We start from the raw sequence: 14,969 nt of genomic DNA on the forward strand, positions 1-14,969 counted from the left end.
AGCCACAATGGCCCACTCTGGAAAGACTGAAGCAGAGGCTGCTGGGGCCACACAGGGGCTCATGGCCCAGGACATCCCCATGCCATTCTTGGTGGGGGGCACGGGGCGGTGGAGCTCGTGGTTTTGTGATTCTCGCATTTGTGTGCCCATGCTTCCAAGTGCTCGAGAGAACGTGTGACCGACCGACCGCACTCCAGGGGGTGGACAGACAAACCAGCTGCTTGTTGCTCTCATTATTCTTGGGGTCAGCCTGCCCCTCTGGGTGCCCCAATGGGACTGAGGGTGTGATGGGCGATGGCCATGGGTCAGGGAAGTATGGGGTGGGAGGAGGTGAAGCGCATTTCGGGCGGGCTGTGCCGGCTTCCAAAGCCAAACAGATTATTCTGTATGCTTTCTTGGATGGATCCTATAGCAGCCCGTGTTCTGATTTCCTATTTTTTCCCCCTAAATAGTTGGGATACAGCAGAACCCTTTATATTTGAAACACTCACGTGCCAAGTAGCAGCTTGGGCATTTCTCACGTGCTACCCTGAAAAGGAGTTCTCTGAGCAGATACCGGGAGGGGCTGGGATTACTGGATTCAATGGCATTTACTGGTCCTCCGACCTTGATTTTACTTGCCATTGACTTTGGGCCTTTGATATTCTGGTACACCGCATTTCCCGCTCACTCGGCCACCACTCCATCCCCTTTCTAGTGCCATGTCCGTAAGACACATTAGACACACTTTGGGAATGGGGCCTTGGATGTGGGGGAAACCAGATCTAAGATACCATAAGGTCGTAGCAGAGGTAGGCTCATTAAGGTTATTATTTTTGTATGGGAGGAAAGCTTGAAATGGGAACCCTGATCAGGCGTGTTTCCGTCCACGGGGCAGTGTCCTCTTGTCGTGGGGGCGCCCGGCTCACTGGGGCCCCGGGTTGGCTGCTGTTGGACGCTGAACCCTACGGCCACCGTGGCCGTGGCTGGGGTGGTGCTGCCCCCTGGTGTCAGGTGGTGGAGTCACCACCACTGCTTTAAGCTCACTCCGGCTCCTTCTTGTCTTTGCTTTTCAGACCGCGAGTCCATCTTCTTCAACAGCCACAACGTGTCAAAGCCGGAGTCTTCATCGGTCCTGACTGCGGTATGTTCCTTCTGCCGTGTCGGCCGTGTTCCCTCCCGAGCCTGGGTGTGCACAGCGTGCTGTCGGTGGTGAGGCCCAGGCCTGAGCTCCAGCAGAGCAGGGTGGAAGGACCTCCGTCTCCCTGCCGGGGGCCGGAGACCGCTTTGCTTTGCTTGCTTCAGGCTTTCGTGCCGATGGCCATCGTAGCCACACTCGTTTACCACTAGTTTCCTCCCAGTGGAAGCTTTTCTAACTCTTCTCCCAGAATGAGGACTCCCTCCCCTGACACATCCCCGCCCCCCCCCACCCCGCCCCATGTCACAGATATTGTGGAGACCTGCTGCCTTTTTCCTGATTTAAGAAAAGGGGTGGGAGGCGACACCATCTCGGCTTCCTTTTTCTTTCCTTGTCCACGTGAATCCAGTAGGCGTTGTCAAGGGCCTGCTGCTACTTCTGTGGGGGCAGGAGGGCTCGCTCGGGGCGACCGTTCCGTGAACGTCACCGTGTGTCAGGAGCCATCCTAGACGCCGCAGGGCATCACAGCCAGGCCTGGACACAGCCTTGCGGGAGCAGGGCGGACAGCTCCATTTTCCTGAGCGGGGAGGCTAATGATCGGCGAGGTTGAGGAACTTCTCCAAACTCACAGGACTGTTCACTCAGGGGCCAAGCTAGGGTATGACCCCGGATTGGTCTGATTCCAAAGCTGGGTCTTTGGGGAATTTAGGGCTTCTTATCACACTGGTATGTGCAAAGCAGTCTTTACCCAGAGCAGAGAGTTAGAAATTGCCATGGGGCAGCTTCTTAATGTTTATTTATTTTTGAGAGGGAGAGAGAGGGGGAAGGAGGGAGGGAGGGAAGGAGGGAGGGAGGAAGGGCAGAGGGAGAGGGAGCCACAGAATGTGAAGCAGGCTCCAGGCTCCGAGCTGTCAGCACAGAGCCCGCTGTGGTGCTCGAACCCACAAACCGTGAGATCATGACCTGAGCTGAAGTCGGCCATGGGGCAGCTTCTGCCATCCCTCCTAAGTCCAGCAAGCCAGCGGCCTCTGCTGTCGCTTCCCCTGACCTTGGAGCCCTGTGCCTTATCTCCTGCTCCTGAGTCATGGCCGTCCCGGCTAATCCGGGAGGATCTGCCTGTGTCCTGGGATGTTCTCATCGACAACATCCACGGTAGGCCCCTGCCCCTGGGCCTCACACCCCCGCTTCCTGTGTTGGGGGCATGCACTTGCCTACTACCTCCTGCCCCCCTGCTCCAGGCCGCCCGTTTGTTTCTTGTTTGTGTCTGGTTCCTCTGAGGAGCCGGCAGCGTGCAGAGGGTTTTACAGAGCATGGGTGTGGACAGGGACCTGGAGGGAGCACCAGTGTCCCTCCAGATGCTGATAGGCATTCCCCAGGAACAAGTTCCATGTTCTCCAAGGAAGCTTAGAGAACAACCAGATTTTAAACAGAACCCCACAGCGCCTGTCTGTGTGCACTGTAAAAAGATGTAAAAAGCTGTTTTGTGCAAGAAAAGATTTTCTGGTCTTCCAGCCCTCGGAGACTTTGGGCTGGTGCAGTTCCTCGGGGCTCGTTCCTGAAAGGCTCTCAGACCTTGTTTGGCTGGTGGCTCTGGGCGGGGGTGGCATTCCACGGACTTGTGGGAAGCAGTCCCTGCCAGTCCCAGTGTGGCTCTCGTGGCCCCTGGGGCTGTTAATTGAGGCCAGTGGGTCCCAGGTAACCTTGGGTAATCACCTGTCTGTTGCTCGGCGTGTGTCTTCATCTGTGGGCTGGGAAAGCTTAGAGACACTTCTGAGCCTCCTCTCCACCTGTGCTCCACCATCACCTCCTTCCCCTCAGCTCGTGACTGCTCTTCAGGAAGCCCCCAGAAGTGACACCATGTGAAACTAGACAGGGGAATGGCACTCAGCCATACCCTTCCTATTCAAGATGCAAGCACCTCCTGCACACCCACAGGCCAGCCTGACACAGTTCGACTCCAGACTTGCCTCCTAGCTTCCTCCCTCCCACCATCAGGGCCTCATGCAGAAAGCCTTGTCCTGGCCTTGAAGCCCTACCTCCTTCCCTGGCTGGAGGCCCCTGAGGGTGAACCCGACTCCCACACCCAACTTACAGGCCCCCAGACACTGCTACGTAAGAGTGTGGACACTGACAAGATTGGCTGGCGTCACACCCAAGCTCCACAACATTTCGGCCGTGTGGCCTGGGAATCGCATTGTCGTCTCTCTGAGCCTCTGTTTCCCCATCCTGCCGCGCAGGGCGGTCATGGGATTCGGGGAGTTACTGGATGCAGAGCGCCCAGACGTGCGCCGGAGTGTGCCGGAAGCACTCAGCCCACCATGCTGGGGGAGGAGGGTGATCGTGGTGATCCGGAGGACTACCCCTCACCTCCTCTGTTGCCTCCCCATTCCCCAGAACATCACTGTAGCCTTCGCACTTACAACCCAGGGGCAGGATTTCCGTGCCTTTATCTTGTCCTGGGACGGCTAGTTAGTTTAATGTAATCAAACAGCTTCGGGAGGATTTCTGAGATGCCTTGCTGAGCTGAGAAAGTGCTTTTGTAAACAGTGTGTTAATACGGCAGCCGTACCCCACCCCCCTTGCTGGTGGACCTGTGCTGCAAGCCTTAAACCTTAGCTTCTCGGATCCTATGTCCCGTGGTGCAGGTGTTTTTATTACCTCATTTATTGGAGTGAGAAAACAAGACCCAGGAGCGTACATTACGGCTCAGGGCGTGCGGGAGGGAATGGGCTGTGCCATGGTGTCTGCCTGGCTCCCTCTGACCTGGGGAGGACCTGGGGCCACAGATCCCGTGGCTGAGCTGCCTCGATGCACTGAGCTTCTGACTGGCGAAAGGGAGCACAAAATGGGGGATACCTGCCCAGGCGTGGGCGGGTGCTAAGTGACAAGGGCTTGTCACAGGCAGTCTGGCACTGGCCCCTTAGAAAGTATTTCCTCTGATAGCACACCAAGGCAGCAGGGTCGTGGGTTTGAGGGGCCCCGCCGGTTGTGCAGAGCCCGCGGGCGTGGCTTCACAGGGGACCGCTGATGGTGTCCGCCGTGGGCTCCTCACTCGGGGCATGTGTGCAAGCTCCCCATCGGTCGTTGTAGCTACCTGTGCCGGGGTAAGGGCCATTTGTCCTTGGTGCCCAGGCCTCCAGCCCTCCTGACTCAGATTCACTTTTTTTTTTTTTTTTTTAATATATGAAATTTATTGTCAAATTGGTTTCCATACAACACCCAGTTCTCATCCCAAAAGGTGCCCTCCTCAATACCCATCACCCACCCTCTCCTCCCTCCCACACTTTTTTTTTTTTAAATGGGGTGAAATTCACATAACATACAACATAGCCATTTTAAGGTAATAATTCAGTAACATTTTCTGCATTCGCCATGTTGTGCCTATCACCACCTGTGCCAAGTTCCAAGACATTTTCGTCACCTCAGAGGAAAACTCTATACCTATGAAGCATTTCTGCCACCTTCCCTCTTCTTCCCAACCCCCACCACCACTAGTCTGCTTTTCATCTCCACGGACTTGCCTGTTCTGGACCTTTCGTGTTAACCTGTAAATATTAATGTGTAACCCATCGTGTTTGGCTTCTCACACTTTGCCTGACGTCTTCAGGGTTCACCCACGCCATACCATTGTATGGCTGAATAATGTTCCATTGTGTGGGTAACACAGTTTGTTGATCCCACGTTTTGATGGGCACTTCGGTTGGTTTCCTTCCACCTTTGGCCGGTGCTCTGAACATTGGGTTACAACTACCTGTTTTCAGTCTTTTGGTTACATATACCCAGGAGTGGAAGTGCTGGTCACGTGGTAATCCTGTGTTAAAAGTTTTTGATCCAGCATCAACTTTATTTCTGACGGATCACTCACCCTTCTTCCTCTTTGGCTTCTGAACCCTGTAGCCCCCAGGACTCCAGTATTTATTGAGCACCTCCTGTAACCTTCTCCTGACTCAGAGGTCACACAGTGCTATCCCTGCTCTAGAATGCAAGGGTAGCACCTCCTCCCAGTGGGGCAGACACTGTTCCCACCACATCAGGGACCTCCCCATGCAGAGGATAGGGACCTCGTTGGTCCTGTTTGAGCAAACTGAGGCACAGTGAGGCCGAGTACTTCTCCCTAGGACCACAGAGCTAGAAAGTCACTGTCAGGATTCAAATCCATGTTCCCTCCATCCCACACACTTCTCAAGGTTCCCCTTCCTCTGTGGCCCTTCTAGGGGCCGAGCTTGAGCCCGTGAAAATCTGTGTGGCTGTCCCAGGCTGGCTAGGATGAGAGCAGAGGACGATTGGGGTGGGGCAGTCCTCCCAGCTTGTTACAGGGACTAGAGGGGTCACGCACACTGTATACTTCGTTCCTGCCCAACTGGTGGGACGTGGGAAGTGGCCGTGTGAGTGCAACTCACCAGGGGTCTGTCCTGCCTCCTTGCCTGATGGTAATGCCAAGCTTGGAGCACCTGAGGCAGGGTCTCTGTGTCTGGCGTGGCATTGCACCTCCCCACCGTGGCCTGACTTGACTTGCATGTGTGTATGTGTTGGCAGCTGGACAAGATCGAGGGTGTGTTTGAGCGGCCGAGTGACGAGGTCATCCGGGAGCTGTCCCGGGCCCTTCGGCAGGCGCTGGGTGTGTCGCTGTTTGGGATTGACATCATCATCAATAACCAGACGGGGCAGCACGCTGTTATCGACATCAACGCCTTCCCAGGTGAGCGGTGGGGCCACCTTTATCCGTCCGTACACTGGTGTCCTTGGGTAATGGGGCGGGTGGGCCCGGCTGATCAGCTTCCTCCCTCCCTGCTGGTAGGGCCTGGGATAAATGTGTTCCCGCTAAGCCTCAGCCCCACCTGCAAAATGGGTTTATGGTATGTGGTGAAGTTGGCAAACAAGGTCGGTGCATCCAGCCAGGGTGAACCTGGGCGCTTAGTGGGCCCGCACTAAACCCATTCTTTTACCTTCCTCACTGACCCTGCGCCATCAGTGTTAGCCTTTGTTGGCGGAACCTCAGCTACTCTGTTGGGCTTGTAGATTTCGAGACCTGAAAGGACCCCAGAGAGAGTACGTCCTCCACAGTTTATGTGCAGGGAGTCGACTTTCCCAGGGAGGGAGAAATTACCGCACGTTACAGTACTGGTTGGTGGCGGGGCCGTGCTCCTGCCCCCACCCTGAACTGTAGTGCTGGGGACGGGCCTTGGAGCCGGCCAGCTCCCCGTGGCAACGGCGCCTGCTCCCTGCCGTCTGCCAGAGCCCTGAGGCAGGCAGCATGTGCTGGGGCCCTCAGGGCTGGCTGGCACAGCCTGGCTCCCCCGTGCTCCTCTCTTCTTGGTGCGACATAGCACCCGGAGAACCTTCAGTGGGGCTGTTAGCCTACAAGGATGATGGCCGTGACGTCCCCAGCTGACTTTCCCCAGAATGAGCCCACTCTGCCTGGGGGCACCCTGAGGCTGACTCGTCCACCCTCCCAGCTGGCTTTGATTCTCACCTTTATTAAGTAGCAGCGGTGGAGGTAAAGTCACTCACTGCTCAGTGGGTATAAAAACATTCAGGAAATGATTCGTACCTTAGGGAGGTTAGCATCTCCAGGGAGAGCCCATGCATGGCATGCAGGGACTGCTCAGGGGTGTCTGCCAGGTGTGAGACAAGACCTCATGTGCGGGGTGCAGAGCGTGACTTCAGGCTGTGCGGCTCCTGGGCGTCAGGCTGGGGGCCTGACATGTGTCCCCTTGCACTCCTCAGGCCCCACCACCATTACAAGTCATAGCCAGGGAAACCGAGGCTGGGAGGACACCACTGGCTCCTTAAGTCATTCAGTTGACTTTTATCGAGGGCCTACTGTGTGTCCCAGCTGGTCATCTAGTAACACATGCAGGTACAGCGTGACCATGATGGCCAGAGCCCTTCCTTCAGAGGACAGGAGGTGCCCAGGGGCTCCTTCTTGAGGTGGTGGCATTGGAGCAGAACCCGGCAAGGAGGGAAGGAGCTACCCCCCAAGGGCTCTGGAAGGGACTGTGACAAGGAGGGCCAGAGATGAGCCCGCCATATGCCATGGTGAGAATGCGGGCTTTCGCTCTGAGCTGGACCAGAGCGGCTGACTGAGGCCAGCATTCCTTTATAGAAACTCAGGCCTGTTGGGACAATGGCCTGTGTTCCTCCCGTCACCCTGGGTGCAGCCTGAATGGAGACTTGGGTGTTGCCGGAGGTGGGGTTTTCACGAGGAAGTGACGGAATGAATGAGAGAGATCAAGGGAATACAGGGCGTGTCAAGGGAACAATTACAATGAATCAGAGGATCTAAACCCGGGAGGACATGGGGGGGCTGGCAAAGAGGTAGCCTGGCAAAGAGGTAGTCGAGTCAGCGGGTTGGTGGGACGAGGAGGGAGCAATGCCGGGCTGTTGGGGCAGAAGTTCCAGAAGGATGGAGATGGGAGGTGGTGAGAGCATGAAGCTCTGCCCTTGAGCTTCGGCTTTGTGCAAGGTCCTGAGTCGGCCCCCTCTCGACATGGGCAGTTTGGACTGGGTGTCACGAGGGCGTCCTCTATGCTCAGGAGGGACTGTGATTGTGGGCCCAGATGGCCGGGAGGCTTCTGTCCGAGAGAAGGGCCGCCCAGATGGGGCCAGGCATGGAGGTGGGGGCTGAGGCAGCCGGAACGATGGGCCGAGTCCAGCAGACGCTGCCTGAGGGAGCCTGACACTGGGGGAAAGCCGGGGGAGCCCAGGGCAGGCCGTGTCCGGGAGACAGCTGCTCCCCGGCCTCTCCCGGCTTGTTTTGCAAGCCTGGGTCTGGAGCACTCGTGGGCCCGACCTGAAGAGTATGTTCCTGGGGAGGCTGCCTTGGGGCCCTGGGTGTTCAGTAGCCCCCTGTCAAAGGGGCCGTGTGCTGGGCTCTGGGAACTAGTAACAGCAGTAGCCGCGGGTGCTGTTGACACGCTTACACAACAGGCCTGCTCGGAGAGACTTACTCCCATTTTGTCCACGCAATAGCACGGCGTCCAGTGAGCTGCCAAGATCTCCCTTTACCCCGTGGAGACATGGAGGTAGGGGCTGGGTGTCTTGTCCGAGCCACGTGGCTACCAAGTGCTGGAGCTGGGACTGGAGCCCTCCCCTCCTGACCTGTCAGCCGAAGCCGTGGGTTCCGATCTTGGCCCTGCCCTTCCAGGCTGCGATGGGACAGGTCATCTGGGGGCGGGGGTTGTTCTCAGCGTTCCCTTCTGCACAGCGGGAGCAGTGATTCCCCCCACACGGAGACAGAGGAGATGATGTCGGCATGGTGCCCGGCCCTGAGCTGGCGCCCCGCGGTGCTGGCTCAGCTCAGTCTGTTCTCCCCAGGCATCGGGAGCTGGCTGCCTGGCTGCCGGCCAGTTCGGGCCGACCCGAGGGGCCTCCCCGGCCTCCAGTTCAGCTTCAGGCCTCCACACCACCCCAGGAAGCCTCAGGAAGCACGTATGTCCTGCCCTGGGCCTTGTCTGGGGGCCTCAGAACAAGACTGCGTCTGTTCCCCGGTGTGGGCCTGACTCGGTTCTCAGCTCTGCTCCCTCTGCTCGTATCCCTACCCTAGAAGCCCGGCAGCCCGCCTGCTGGTTGTCCCTTAGGGGCCTGGCCTGGCCTGCCTTTTGGCCCTATGGCTGGAAGAAGCCCCCCCTGTCCTCGGTGGACCGCCCAGGACCACATGATATTCAAGGCACAGATGGCACCAAAGGGCCTGGTTGAGGTCCTGGCACTGCCACTTGGGAGCTTTGTATCCTCTGTAAAATGAGGGTGGCCCTGGGCCCCACTCCCCAGGGACTGCGAGCGACATGCAGCATGCGGCCTGGGGGCCAGCACTTCCTGAGCCTGGGTGAACACCAGCCGTGGGCCCCATCACTGTCTCCACCCGCACCGTGAACGGCCATGTGTCTGTCCGCCTGTGGAAGGGCTCAGTCACTTAACTCTCCATGCCTCTGTCTCCTCATCTGTAAAACGGGAACACGTTGTGAGGAGGGAGTAAGGGCACATGAACGCACCGTGCATGCCAGCCATTGTACGTGTTTTTAGTTTTGCCGTGGGCATCTCTGCTTCCCCTTCTCGGCCTCGGGCCCACGATCGTCGACGAATGCCTCCGCCGCCCGGCCCCGGATGGGCTCTTTTGTGACAGGTAGTGCGCCTGCCCTCCTCGCCCAGCCTGTGCCCACGTGGTGAGGCCCATCCTGGAGGATGTGCAAGGGTCCCAGTGACCTCTGAGTGGTGGAGGAGGTCGTCCTGGTGGAGGGAGAAGCCGTGCAGGGTGTGAGCAGTGCCTGGAGCCCCTCGCAGAGTGGGCACCTGTTTCTGTCCTGTTCCTGGAGCTGTGTGCCCAGTTCTCATGCCTCCACACTGGATCGGGGAGGTGGGGGTGGGGGGCACCTACTCATGTTGTATTTCTTTCAATGCAGTTTTTGGGGGAGTTAGCAAAATCCTTGCCCTAGATGGGAAACCTGCTCGGTGGGTGGCGCCCAAGGATTTGTTTGCCGACATTTGCCTTTGTGTCTGTGTTGGGAAACGTGGGCCGTGGGCAGGCCCTGGCAGTTTCTGTTCGGGAACCCCAGGCCCTGCTTTGTTAGAGGCACAGGTGTGGGTGGGCAGTGGCCCTGCTGGGGGCACCCGGTCTCCACCCCTTGGCTTTGATGCTCAGAGCACATGGCACAGAGGACCTCCCTGCAGGTATTTTGGGGGTGAGAAGGCAACAGACTCTGTTCCAGGGGTAGCCGCTCTGGATCAGGGGTCTCCCCGGGCAGGCCCGCAACGGCCTCCTCCCCCCGCCCCTGAGACCTCTCAGTTGACACAGGAGGAAGCTGAGGCTGGGCCACGTGGACTGGATGGCTGTTTATGATTTCGGATGGGAGGAGTGGGCCTTCGGTATTGCCACGTCCCTCCATGCCACGTCCCGCCACAGGCATCTTGGCACATTTGGGGCGGTGATTAAACGAGACCCTGACACTGTACCCGAGAGGGACAGGGTATGGGGCGTTTGCCTGTCTGCTGGAGCGCCAAGCGTCTCGCACCCTGGGGACAGCCGAATTCGAGGGCTAGCCCGCCCACACCCAGCTTTGAGTCTAGGCTTGATGGCTTCCGTCTGTCCCGTTACTTAACTGAGCCTCGGTTTTCTCTACGTCTTGAGAGCGCCCACCTTGAGTCCGGGAGCCCCATAGTCCACCTGTGCCCCGCTCTCCCTGCTGCCCGTCTCCACCCCAGCCTGGCTCAACGCCCTGTGCTGTCTCTTTCCCGCCCACAGGCTATGAGGGCGTCAGCGAGTTCTTCACAGACCTCCTGAACCACGTGGCCACCGTCCTGCAGGGCCAGAGTGCAGCCGCAGCAGCCGCGGGGGACGTGGCCCCACTGAGGCACAGCAGGCTCCTGGCAGAGCAGGCGGGCAGCCTGGCGGGCGAGCGGACGTGCAGCGCCAGCCCGGGCTGCTGCGGCAGCATGATGGGTCAGGACCCACCCTGGGCGTCGGAGGCCGATGCGGGCGGCGTGGGCACGGGCAGCACCGCCAAGCTGCCCCACCAGAGACTCGGTTGCACCGCGGCGGTATCTCCCAGCTTCCAGCAGCACTGCGTGGCCTCACTGGCCACTAAGGCCTCCTCCCAGTAGCCACGGAGCCCAGGACCTGGAGGGCGGCACGGGCCGCAGAGTGCACCTGCTGGGCAAGCAGCTCCCAGCAGTGACGCTCCTACTAAGAATTCCCAGTGATCTGATTCTTTTTTTTGTTTTTTAATTTTTAACCTGATTTTCTGATGTCATGATCTAAACGAGGGGTGGTGGGGGGGGGGGAGATGGAAGAGAACCCCAAGTGGCCCAGCCTCGGGGAAGATGCCTGATACCTGCTGTGCAGATGTCTTCACTGGGTTTACACTTGCTGTGTTTTCAACACTAGGTCTGAATGTGAGGTGGGGTGTGCGTGTGCACGTGTGGCTGCTGTGCGTGTGCACATCCACGTCTGTTCGTCTCGATGGCTGCTGTGGACCAGGCCTTGGGGACCCTGGAGGGGGGCCATCCCGGGTCAGGCTTTTGGCCACTGAACAGAGTAAGTGAGAGGTTCCTCATCTCTCGCTTTCCTCCAAGCCCCTCGCACCCAGGCCTGGCCCCCTCACTATTCCCCTCCTGCCGGCGGCCTCCACAGCTTTGTGAGGAATGGGGCCTAAAGCCCCAGGCAGGTGTACAGGTGTCCCTCTGAAGAGCCAGAGGAAGCCAGAGGCACACCTGCTGTTTCCTTGTGGGGGCTTCGTGCAGGGGGTCTGGGCTGTGGTCCGCCTGTTGCCCACTCACAGAAAGGAAGAAGGAAGCTTCCTGGGGGCGGCTAAGGTCCTGAGTTGGCCTCTACTCTCCACGTCCAGCTCCCTGGAGTCCGCCAGGCCCTTCAACTTGTGTCCCATGCGGCCCTGCAAGGGGGCCTCCCACCCTGGCCAAGCGCCGCTCCCCAGGACCCCGGAGGAGGCTGCCTGGTCGGGAGCCCTCGGGCTGATCTTGCCTGTGCCAAGGATTTGTGCCGTGACTGTGGACAGATCATCCCAGGAGTTGCTGGGCCTCCGTGTCCTTGTCTCTGATGAGCCGTTGAGACCGAGACCTCTGAAGGGCAGGCTTGGTGCCCTACACCCTGCGGTGCAGTCTGCCTCTCTGAGAAGTCAGCCCGATGAGCCTCCCCTCGGCCTCGAGGTGATTTGGGGCCTCTTCCCCCGGCCAGGTGGGGGGGGGGGTGCTGCCTGTACGCTTCACATCTTTTCGCACCGCCCAGCAGGCCCGCCCCACCCTTCCTGCACTCACTGCAAGCCCCAAGCACAGAGCCAGCCAAGTGTGAGGGGAGCTGCAGCCCCAGAGGTGAGGAAGCAGTTACCCCTCCTCCGTGAGAGTCCCCCCAGCCCCTGATGGCAGCTTACACCACCGGCTGACCACTCCGCTCCCGCGGTGTAGGCGGGCAGACCGCCCCGCCCCTCTGCAAAGAAAGGGGGCCGGTGAGGGGCTTTGCCAGTCCTGGGACAACGTGAACCTGGGCAAAATGCATAGGACCCCCTGAGCGTGATCTTGTGTCCTGAGACATCCATTCACGTTGAGAAAGTGGGAAAGGCGTCCAGGCTGTCGTGCACGGTCCGATGAGGATGGCCCGAGAGAGGCTGCTGAACTGGGCACTCAGAGGTACCTTCGGGCCTGGCTCAGCAGGGGCGTGGGGGTCACCCACCTTTGGGAAAGGAAGGACTGGGTGGGGACCGCCCTCAAGCTGCACTGGGCCTAGGGCGAGGACAGGTGCTGTTGGGACTGCCCGGCTGCCCTGGAAAGGAGGGCCCACCGACTAACTGCGTTTACACGACTTGAGTGTTGAACCCCGATTATAATGTCTGTACAGCGCCTTTCCTAGCCCATCCCTGAGCCCCGGGGAAGCAGGAAAGCGTGGCTGGCCTCTTGCACTGCTTTGTCTCCAAAATAAACTACTGAAATCGAACTGCATTTCACATGTGTTTACAAATGCTGTTGAAAGTTCATGCCATTCTCCTGGTCTCTTAATAAAACAGCTTTACCTTCTTAAATGAAATTCCAATCCCGATCTGTCTCAGGAACAGGTGGGGGGGTGGGGGTTTAGTGTGACCCCCGATGCCGGGCTGGGGCCTCTGGCCATATCGTGTTCCTGGGTAACTTACGTCATCCCCCAGGGTCACACGTGCTCAGGTCCAGAGCCCAGATGTCAAGTAACTGTTCCCCACTGGCCTCGATGCGGGTGGCAGGCAAGGTGACCGCTTTTTCTGGAAGCAGAAGCCGAGGGGTGGAGTCTCACTTCGTAAGGACCTGGGAGCAGCAGGTGGTGGGAGAGGGAAAGGCCCTGCCTGGCAGCAGGCATCTTATCTTCCCTGCATCGCCCCTGTTCAGCGAACACTGGCCATCCCTGGTGTAGGGGTTTCAGGAGCACAGACGAGGAGAGGGGCCATCACCCCCTCATCAGTGGTGATGAGGCACCAACCAGCGACCTCCACTCCCAGGGTCACTTGGGTGCACACTGACTCTTTTGGGTCCCAGGACACACTCTCCGTAGAGTTGATTTCCCCTCAGGCCTTGTGGTTTCCACATCAGGGAAAGACAGATCCACTAAAATGCCGCATCTTCCTTGGCCCCTTAGCAGTATCTCCCCCCAAAGGCTTGGTGGTACTCCCTCTGGGTCAGAGGCTCTGGAACCTTGCAGGGCCCCTGGGAAGGGTCTGCTGTGGTGTGTGCATGTGTAGCCCCTAGAGTTGGCCCTGCCAGGATCATGGGGGCAGTTAGGACTCTGATTCCCAAGCCTCTGTTTGCCAGTTGGTGGGCATGTTGGGGTCTGTGGCCCTCAGCACCTGTCTTGGTGGTGTTCAGTGGCCGGGGCTCCCGGAGGCACTCCTGATTTCAAGGGCTCCCGGAGCAAGTACCAGGGCCATATTTTGGCTAGGGCCATGGGTAAGTACAGAGGGTCAGTTGCAAGGTCTCTGCCCTGGACAGCCTGTAACAGAGACTTTGGACCAGGTTCTGCTTGCGGATGCTTTGTCCAACGATGTGATTCCACAGACATTAGGCCCCACTTGAGTGCAGGCCCTTGATGTCTGTCGTCTTTAAGAGGGCCCAGCAGAGTCTCCTGGTGTAGCATCCTTGCCATTGGCATTCATGGAAGTGTCTAGGTTTGCGGCCCACAGTGGGTCGGGCTGGGCCTGAAGACACCCGGCACGGCCTGGACACCTGGAACACCCAAGGAGTTGTATGGTGTATCCTTCAAGTGGGCCTTCATCAATGATGGAGAGAACAATTTGGAAAAAAGAGTTTCTCTCTAACCCAGAGGACTGTCAGGTGGGCCTCGCCTGGTGGAAGGGCCATGGCAAGAAACTAGCTTTCCAGCCAGCTTCGATAAGCAGCTGTTGTCACATGGCCACTCCAAGACCAAGGGAGACTACACGTTCTTGTCCTAGTCTGGGAGATCGGTCCTCTGCTCGGGCACTCACACTGGCCACTGGCCACACAGCTGGTGAATGGCTTGACTGCTGTCCCTGGCGTCTGCATCTTCCTCTCTGTGCCCTAGAAAATGATTCGCCCGGCAGGAGCCCCGACAGCCCCTCGCCCTCCACGGGCCCTTGCCCCGAGCTAGCCATCTTGAGCTGGGTGCTGGCTGTCCTGAAGGCGCATAGCCAGCCCCTCCACCGAGGCTTACCGCGAGGCAGAGAAGTTTCCAGGCTTCTCCCTCTTCTATCTGCCTGGCCCCGCCCTGGTGCCCCACACATCTGTCTGCCCTGCCCACGCCTGAGCCTGAGCCTGAGCCTGAAGTGATGTGGCTGAGGCTTCAGGCCAACCACACTCCCACTGTTTCTGCCTTTCACGAGGAAGGGCCTGTGCTTTGCCCATTCTCTCTGCACAGTGCTGCCAATGTGATCTTGGAGTGACACTGCCCAACCCCGACACTGTTCAGAGGAGAGCTGTTCCTTGGTCCTACCTGGGCGCTCTCCCTTCTGGTTCTGACCACCCGGGGGCCTTTTCCACGAATGGTTGCATTTTCCCTTCCCGATTTACCCTGACCCGACGGCTTAGAGGGGCTGTACCTTTCCCGTAGCCTGCCTGACATCTTCCTCCAGGGCTGCATGTGGGAGCACACCTCTCCGACACCTGTTGCCTCACAAAAAGCTGTTCCCATAGTGATTTCACCGAGACGTTGGTGGTTCTAGTTCTAGTGACACCTGTGCTTTGCGACAAATGCTCAGGTCTCCGTCCTGTTCACAGGCAACAGGCAACACTTCCCAGAACCCCAGGCTGCCTTGTACTCGATCTGTGCACGTCCGTCCGTACGGTGTTTCTACGAATACACGTACTGTATATAAAATCACCGCTTTTGTAAAAGCCAGGAGACTTT

The 14,969-nt window shown here is 58.5% G+C and overlaps 1 protein-coding gene across 2 annotated transcripts in view; it reads left to right on the plus strand.

Annotated features, from left to right (window-relative positions):
- The window catches only part of ITPK1 (inositol-tetrakisphosphate 1-kinase), a 179,507-nt gene extending 166,865 nt beyond the window's left edge, over nucleotides 1-12,642 (plus strand). Inside the window, exons 10-12 of one of the 2 annotated variants that reach the window (XM_047080191.1) lie at nucleotides 1,056-1,123; nucleotides 5,654-5,816; nucleotides 10,356-12,642. In XM_047080191.1, coding sequence (XP_046936147.1) covers nucleotides 1,056-1,123; nucleotides 5,654-5,816; nucleotides 10,356-10,714 — 590 coding nt within the window. In that variant the 3' untranslated portion in view covers nucleotides 10,715-12,642. The remainder of the gene's footprint in view (nucleotides 1-1,055; nucleotides 1,124-5,653; nucleotides 5,817-10,355) is intronic. The other variant, XM_047080193.1, reaches the window with a different exon arrangement.
- Nucleotides 12,643-14,969: the final 2,327 nt, after the last annotated feature.

This window comes from Lynx rufus, unplaced genomic scaffold, assembly GCF_022079265.1.
Source record: "Lynx rufus isolate CCGP_SWC_20201006 ecotype Redwood Valley unplaced genomic scaffold, mLynRuf1.p SCAF_17, whole genome shotgun sequence".
NCBI lineage: Eukaryota > Metazoa > Chordata > Mammalia > Carnivora > Felidae > Lynx > Lynx rufus.